General features: G+C 59.0%; 1 protein-coding gene across 1 annotated transcript; it reads right to left on the bottom strand.

The window, feature by feature from the left end:
• Positions 1–5: 5 nt before the first annotated feature.
• Positions 6–8,220, bottom strand: ARCN1 (archain 1). The gene is made up of 10 exons (XM_062014134.1): positions 8,114–8,220; positions 6,673–6,936; positions 5,894–6,073; positions 5,515–5,720; positions 4,852–5,013; positions 4,141–4,306; positions 2,803–2,950; positions 2,448–2,556; positions 2,077–2,281; positions 6–1,651 (listed from the first exon to the last, which is right to left on the bottom strand). Exons 1-10 carry the CDS (start codon positions 8,114–8,116, stop codon positions 1,562–1,564), a joined length of 1,533 nt encoding a protein of 510 aa, XP_061870118.1. The 5' UTR covers positions 8,117–8,220; the 3' UTR covers positions 6–1,561.
• Between the last annotated feature and the right edge of the window lie 73 nt (positions 8,221–8,293).

Here is an 8,293-nt window from a genome sequence, read left to right as displayed (position 1 = left end):
GCAGCTCCTCGGACAACATTTTATTGGGTTAAAGACGGGAGACTCTCCGTGTACACTGGAATGTGCGCTATGCCCCAGGCCAGGACGTAGGGGGTTACAAAAAGGGGGGTCCCGGCTCGGTTTTGGTATCCTCCTCCAACCGATTTGAGAAAGAAACAAAACAATAATAGAAGCTCTTGGGATGGTGGAACTAATCTCGACTCCATTTTAAAGTAGTACAGACAAGCCGCTCCCACATGCAACCGAGTCACCAGGATTCATCACCTACCGCGCTAGGGAAGGGGGGCTGCTCTCTTGCCTCCCCGTGGGGACAGGGCTGATCTCCTTCCGGGTGCTGCTGGAGGAACGGCCACAAAGTTTTTTGGCAGAGGACCCCAGGGGAACTGAGACACCCCTGCTCACAGAGGTGTGCTCTGGGAAGCACAGCAGACACTTCTAGAGCATTTGCTTTCCACTTACATGCTCAGGACTAAGAGCCAGGAGGCGGTGCAATCCCCTGCAGACCTCAAGCTGCACAGGCAAGGTTTGAGGGAGCACAGCCAGTGAGATGAGGCAAATGATGCTTGTGAGGCAGCCAGAGGAGCACGGGCTCTGGGACCTCAGACACAACCCTGGGGGGCCGCCTGTACTCAAGAGCAGCCCCCACTGCTTTGGAAAATGGCATTTCCTTCTCCTCCATTCACAAGCACTGAGGAAGAACACTCATTTGGGACAGCTCCTGACACACAGGCTGACTAACCCCATCTCCAGAGCTGCTGGGCAAAGCCTTCAACCTCCTAAGACACCGAGTGGGCCCTGGGTTCTAACACAGCTGGCTCTAACCTAATGAAGCCATCACCAAAGCCTGGCCCAAGAGCGGCTGCAGCAGGCAGCGAGCCCGTGCAGGGGACAGTCCCTTCTGGACACTTCCCCCTGCAGCAGGAGCCAGAGCCTGCGGCTGGGAGCCCTCCGAGGCAGGGATGGGAGCCCAGGCACAGGGCCATGGCTGTGCTGCAAGGCCAGAGACAGTAGCAACCCCTTGGGGTGGAGGGACTGAACCCCAAGTCCCTCCTCCTGCCCCACGGCCCCACCACAACCCCAATCTGTGACATGGAGGGCAGCAGGCAGGCGGGTTGGCAGAAGCAAGGTGCACCTGTGCCTGTGAGCTTAACACCCGCTTTCACCAAGGGAAACCAGAGCTGAGGGCCGAGGAGAAACTGAAATGGCAGCACCAACAACGGAACAGCGTGTGACGCTTCAGGAAGGAGGACGCGTGGAGGCCCTGGGAGCGAGCGCTGGCCCATCTTCAGGGGAGCAGGGGACGCGTGGCAGCCCGGCTTGCTGCGGAGATGGCGCTTCTCCGATGGCTGGGGGAACATCTGCCAAAGAAATTCGTAGCCTCTCCCCCCATGAGCACGTCGATTCTGTGCCAGAAGCGTCTGTGAGCCGGGCAGGCAGCGGGCGAGCCGGGCGTGTCGGCGGAGAGGGGCTGCGGCGTTCCCAACATTCGCAATCAACTTCGGCCTCTGGGTTTGTGGTTTAATTTAAAAATTGCATCCTTTGTGATTCCCCCTGGCTGGCGTTACAGGATCTCGTACTTGTCCACCAGGAAGGTGGTCTCACTGGAAAACCTTACAGGGCTGTTCCCGTCTACCTGGGTCACTTTGGTAACCTGCAGAGAGAAGAGGCAGAGTTGGCTTAGCACGAGTCCCAAGGCCAGAACCGACCCCCTGCTTCCCCACCACAGAGTCAGCCCCGAGTGAAACATCTTTCTTTTTGGGGAACCTGAAAAGGGAGGTGTGATTTCCCACTGGAAGCAGCCTGTGAGCTGCAGTTCGGCAGGGACAGGCGGCAGAGAAGTGTTTCAGCTCACCGATGGACTCTCTAATGAAGCCCGAGGGGAATTAGGGATTACTTGGAGGCACAAAGGCACAGGCAGGCAAGCTCTGGGAGGCTGGAGCTGCTGGTGCCGCTGCTGAAGGCAGCTGACACCAAGGGGCGGCAGGGCCCAAGTGCTGTGTCTGTGCTCAGGCAGCAGGTGACCAAGGCAGCTTGAGAGAGGTCAGAGCAACATCCAACATCCTGCAGCAACCGTACCTGTATGTTGCAATAGTTCTTTTTGGAGACGAAGGAGACTTGCACCGGGAAGAAGTCGTTTGGCTGTCCTGCTATGCTGAACTCCAGGCTGCCGCTCTTGTTTTTGGCATCTATCACGGGCAGGCACCACTCGAGGAGATTCCGCCGGCTGTCGTGGCGATACTCACCATCGATCTCCCCGATCACCGGGGCGCCGACACCAGACCTACAGCGAGCAGAGAAGTGATGACAGCTGACCTGCATGGAGCTGGGACAAGGCTGGACAAGGCCACCAGCTGTGCCAGGGCAGCAGATCCGAGCAGGGAGGGACATGGTGGGATCCAGGACAGCCCTTGTGAGTGCTGCCCGGAGCAGGAGCGTATGGTACTCACGGCAAGGGGATGGTGATGACGACATCATTCAGTTCTAGGCTCTCCTCTTGTAACTCGTATTCAATGTTCACATCGCAACTGTTCCCACTCTCTGACGGCCAGCAGTTAACTGAGGGCACAGAAAGAGTATGCTGAACCCTGCAGGCTCCCCAAAGACAAAGTCCCTTGAGGTGTAAAGTCAGCCCACAGAAACCCTAACTGTAAGAAAAGTTTTCTGTTTTCTTCCTGCGTGCTGCAGGAAACACATGCCGAGGAGCACAACAGGAACCGTGCAAGGGAGGGCCAGCAACACCCCCAGCACGTGCCCAGGTGCCAGAGCCCAGGATCAACAGCAGCCTCCTCCACCTGCACTCACTTGTCAATGGAATGAAGGACTCTTCCGTGGTCTGCAACCTCCACTTCAGCACGCCCACGTCGCTGTTGATGGGGAATGACTTCTCTGGGTTCTTCAAACCGATCTGTGACTCTGTAGTGAAGAGCTTCTTGTCCACATTGGGATGAGTCTGTTAGGGGAACACACGGCTAGGGTGTAACTCCGAGCCCATGGACAGGAGCATGTCTAGGTAACGAGTTCAAACACGACAGGCGCACGTATCTCATGGCCTTTTCTTGACAAAACACACATCAGCTTGGCCCCTGGCTCTGGAGCACATCTGGAACACAAGTCATCTGTGAGCCTGGGGTTCCTTCCACAGAATGCCAGTCCGCTCAGCAGAACCCACACTAGCCTGGGCTGCCACCTACAGAACAACTGTAACAGCTCCTTACATCTCACAGACCACCCTGAGGACGCACCACTGACACATCTCTTGAAGAAAAACCTAACGCTGCTGGGAAGAACACGGTGACACCACAGAAGCGCTACTTCCCTCAGCAGCCTTCACTCGTGTATTACACACGTCATCAGCCAAACTGACCTGAAAACTCTTCACCAAGAGTAAGCAGCTTTAGAGAAGCAGAGGATTTTGTCAAGCCAACTTTCAAGTTCCACTAGAAAGGCAGGAATCAGCCCTGGGTTTGATCTCATCTTCCACCTGAAGCAGCACCTGTGGTAGCACTGCTGGAGCTCGCTCAGGAGACGCACTGATAAGGAACCCACCGCTCTGTGTACGCAGGGCCTGCAGTTGGCTACCCACATACAGGCTCCTCAGGAAGGAGGAGCACGTATCACAGTGGCAGAACCTCCAGAGCCCAGGGAGGTCACACAACCAGAGAGGAAGAGTGGAGAGGAGGTATCTCTGAGCTGCTGTCACTGACCACAATCACAGGCTCCAGCAATTGCCTCGGATACAGCAGCGACAGAACACAAAAGACCCCAAGAAGAAACTTCTTTCTGGACAAGAAACAAACTTCTTGGCACAGCAGCGTTCCCGCTCCACAAGCACAGCTCACATTGTAACAACAAGCCCCAAGCAGCAGAGCAGGCTGCAGCAGAGCTCAGTGCATTACTGGGCAGATAAGGCTCTGAGGGCAGGCAGATAAGTGCATGAGGCCACATTTCCCAAAGTGAACTTCAGTCTCTCGAGCATGAGCTGGCCCTGCCTTTCTGCTGCTGCAGCATCTGCAGGGACTGCTCCCACTGTCAGCACATCTGCTGAGGTTTGGACAAGAGCACAGGACAGTACCACGCTCTGGTTGCCCCGGACAGCAGCAAAAGCAAGTTCCCCTGCACAGGACACGGAAGGGGCTTTACCTGGAGCTGCACTCCCCTCTTGTCTTCGTTTTCTACGTGCAGGCGAATCCGTGCAAACTTCTCCTCGGAGATGTGCAGCATGATCATGCCGTGCAGCTCCATGTTCTGCAGCCCCCCGTCACGCCCGCACGTCAGGGAAATCTTCTCCTCTATCTTCATGTGCACGCTGAGACCGACAGAAAAACAAGCTGGTCTCTCACGTGCCGTGCTTGGAAAGTATCTTACAGGCCACTGGAGAGCTCAGGGCTCAGCAAGGACAGGCTACACCTAACAAGCAGGTGCCCCCGAGAGTGTGATGGCCCCAAAAGGAGCAGCAGGGAAAATTCCCGGCACTAAAAGCTTCTGAATTGCTACATGAGGAAAGAACTGTGAACACTTCCATCCTGAACCACAAAGAGGTGGTACCTCTGCTACTCCATGAGCTACTCCAATGGGAAAAGGCACAGGAAAGTTCCCAACCCCAGCTAAGCAACGGGCACAGTCCCATGGTAGCTGAGGCAGTTCCTAATCAAACTGGCCATCTGCTTTTTGGCCACCATGCTTCCCAAGGCTTTGCCCACCATCTTTGGAAATGGACAGGCCAAGCAAGCACACAGGACCTGAAGGGCAGGAAAAAACCTGCTCTGGAAACGGGAAGCCAGGTCCCACCGCAAGACTGCAGGGCAGAGGGAGCCGTGAGGAGCCTGCTCTCCCAGCCAGGGCAATACCCACCTCTCCATGTTCACAGGAGGAGCGAGGACCTTGGCTGCCTCTGTCGAGCGCTTGCCCACGGAAGTCATGATGTTCTCTCCTTCTGATTTCAGCTTGTCCACAAAGTTGTCCACCTCCTTCCCCTTGGCACCCAGCTTCAAGGCTTTACTGGGACCTGAAGGCCTAAACAAAAGACAGAAGAATCTCCGAGTCAGCTCAGGGCATAAGATTCCTCCTCCCTCGGTTCTCTTTAAGGCCTGTGTTCCAACACCACAGCGTGCAGCCTCCTTTGATGGCCTTACAGAGGGCACTAAGTCATGCTGCAGCTCTGGGTTCTGTTCTGTGCATTACTGGTAGCTGGGACCTCTTTTTCCCCACACAAAACGACAAGGCCATTGCTCAGCAAGGACTGCAGAGAGACTATAGGGTGCTGCTGTACTACACAGCACAAGTGCTCCTGCGTTGCAGGAAGGGAGGCTTCAGAACATACAGCCTACAGCAGGCTGCCAGCAGGGACGTGGCAGGCTCAGAGGTGAGCGCGGGCAGCCTGGCAAAACCAAAGGGAGGCTTTGCCGGTCTCCTCGTGCACAGCGCCGCAGCGGGAGGGCGACACACGGAGCGGGTGTGTGCGGGAGAGGGCCCGCGGGAGAGGTGCCGCCGTGGCCCGCCGCACACTCGGCTCACCTGGCGGGCGCCGGTGACACCTTGGGCTTCTCAGTCTCGATGATGGTCTCGGTGATCATGGCGGCCGTGGTGCCCCCCGACACGGCCGAGCTGCCGAAGCCGCCGAAGCCCGGCGCCTTCTTGCCCTGCCGCTCGGCATCGCGCCGCGCCTGCTGCAGCTCCTTGGCCTTGCGCCGCATCTCCGCCTTGGCCTCGCGCTCCTGAGTCTGCAGCGACAGGCGGGAGCTGGGTTGGGCTCGGCAACCCCCCGCCTCTGCCCATGCGTCCTGTGCGCGGCGCCAGGCGGGCGCTGGCAGCACAGCCGAGGGACAGCTGCCTGTGCAGCTGCAGCGTTGCCCGGCAGAGGGGCCACCCCGGGCCCGCAGCCCTGCCCACTCACCTCCCGCACGGCTCGGAACACCTTCTCCTCGTGAGAGTCCATCTCGGTGAAGGTCCGGATCTGTGCCAGGTTGACGTTCTCACGGTAGCCCAGGGCGACGATCTCATCGAAGGCGAAAATTAGGTCGAAGCAGTGCTCAGAGATCTCATTCTCCTCCAGAGCTCGACAATACTCGGGGATCTAGCCAGGGAGAAACATTTCCAGGGAGTATCTACAGGCAATTCGGTGTAAGTCCTTCCCTTCTCCCGCCCCCAGGCTTCACAGCTGCACTGGACCCTGTGCAAGGCCAGCACACCCTTAAGCTGCTGTTCATGGCTTTACATTATGATACACAGCAAGATGAAGTTTAGCCACTATTAGTATTTCCTAACTGAGAACTTAAACACTCCCTCAGGACCACCTAAACATGAAGTTCCTGATGACTCTTGGGCTGCATGAAGGCAGCTGCACCAACCTGCTGCTTAGCAATGCACGTGCAGTGGTGCTGTGCTTCTGACAACCACAGGCTGCAACAGCATGGTGGTATGAGAAGGAAGAAGGGTGTTATCTTAAAAACAGTGGGAATGTTGTTAAACACTGGATTTCCAGTCGTGTGTTTGGCCTCCGTGGCTGAACTGCAGCTGAGGATTTCTCCTTGCAGCTCAGAAGCAGCAATGAAGGTGCAGAGCTTACTTCCTGGTCAGGGAGGGGCTGTGGGAAGCGCAGCTGGCAGGTGGAGGCCCTTCAGCAGCAGCTCAGCACCGCGCCTGCTGGCTGCTGCCACAGCGACGCCTCCTTACCACTCTCGAGAAGAGACGGAGTGTCTCCAGGTCTTCCAGGATGTTGCTGTTCTTGGTGGTGATGAGCACCATGTAGAGCTTCTCCATGGGCTGGTAGACATAGCGCACGCTCTCAGTCTCCACGAAGGTGTGCTGCTTGCCCGTGTTCATCAGCTTGGGGAAGGCCGCCAGCAGCCCCTCGATGCGCGTCCGCGTCATCTCCACGAACTGTCGCGACACGATGGCCTTCCCCGCCTTCGTGCAGACGGCGGCTGCCAACAGCACCTGAGCACCAGTGAGGGGACAGGGCGGGAGGGGAGGTCAGCCAGGCCTCCTGCACCACGCAGCACAGCCCCAGCGCTGCTGCCCGCCCCGCACCTTCACATCCAGCACCCCCTCAGCTGCTTCTCCTCAAGCAACACCTCAAGTCTTGTTGTCTGTCCGGCCCCAGCAGCTGAATTATGCACGAGGAGAGCCTCTGCTCCTGTCTGTCTGCAATCCACTCTCTGTCCCTGCATCACCCTGCAGCAGAGATTGGTGGTCCTGCTGGCAGACACGTCAGCTCAGCCTGTTCCCACGCCCATGGAGCTGTAGCCACCTGCCTCCCCTCCACTTTCCTACTGGGCTTTCTGACAGTTTGCCCCCAGCTTACATCTACACACAGGAACGCTCTAAAACAAGCTGCCCAGTGCCACGTTTACAGGGCAGCCAGGTTAGCAGAATATCGGCACCTCTATTAACCACCACCCATGGATGACTCTCCCAGGCATTTCACACACCTTATCACATCAACAATAAAAAGCCACCGAGGCAACAGCCAGCCTGTTTTCTCGTTCTCTCGGCCCTCCTCCTCCTCCAATTTCTCACTCATGGATCGCTCTCTTAATTAACTTTTTTAGCACAATGCTGTTTCTGCACTTAAAATCCTTCAGGTCTCCAAGGACTATTATTGACACGCAAGTACTAGAAAGTCTCACACACAGCCCCAGGCCGGCAGCGCTCCGTGTGCCCGGCTGGGCAGAGCCGCCAGGCCCCGGCTGGGCTGCCGCAGGACCCCGCAGACTGACAATTTGCGGACACACGTCTGGCCGAGCACTGCAGGGCAGGAACTCCAGCCGTGAGTGCCCGCGCCCGGCGCTCCGCAGCGCGGCCCCAGCCCCCTGCACGACCCCTGCCACAGCCCCCGGAGGCTGCGGCCACTCGCCTGACAGGCCCCGGCGGCTCCGCAGCGCCGCGCACGCCCCGGTCCCTGCTCGGCGGCGGCCGAGGATCCCTCGGCAGCCCCGCTCCGCCCCGCCGTGCCGTGCCGAGCGCTCCGCCGGCGGCCTGCGCCCGGGCCTGGCGGAGCGGAGGCCGCGCGGGCCGGGGCGCGCAGGGCCGAGGCGCCGAGTATAGCCGCGCTGGGCCGGGGGGTCCCCGCGGCGCCGGGCGCGCAGCAGCCCCTGGCCGGGCGCTCACCCACCATGGCGGCGGCGGCGGCGGCGGGTCCCTCGCTGCGCTGCGCTCCGCGCTCCCTCGGGCGGCCGCACAAGATGGCGGCGCCGGGCCACGTCCCCAGCCGGAAGCGGCCTCTCGCGCGGGGGGGGGCGGGGCGCGGGGCGGGGCGAGGGGCGGGGCGGGGCGCGGGGCGGGGCGGGGCGCG

The sequence above is a fragment of the Colius striatus genome, chromosome 23 (genome assembly GCF_028858725.1).
Source record: "Colius striatus isolate bColStr4 chromosome 23, bColStr4.1.hap1, whole genome shotgun sequence".
NCBI classification, from domain to species: domain Eukaryota; kingdom Metazoa; phylum Chordata; class Aves; order Coliiformes; family Coliidae; genus Colius; species Colius striatus.
The sequence above is the reverse complement of the archived record's forward strand: the minus strand, read 5'-3'. Positions and strand labels throughout refer to the sequence as shown.

Coding starts and splice junctions, on each gene's coding strand:
- ARCN1 (XM_062014134.1), bottom strand. Junction 5,014..5,514: donor GTGTCACCGGCGCCCGCCAG/GTGAGCCGAGTG, acceptor TCTTTTGTTTAG/GCCTTCAGGTCCCAGTAAAG. Junction 4,307..4,851: donor CCTCCTGTGAACATGGAGAG/GTGGGTATTGCC, acceptor TGTCGGTCTCAG/CGTGCACATGAAGATAGAGG.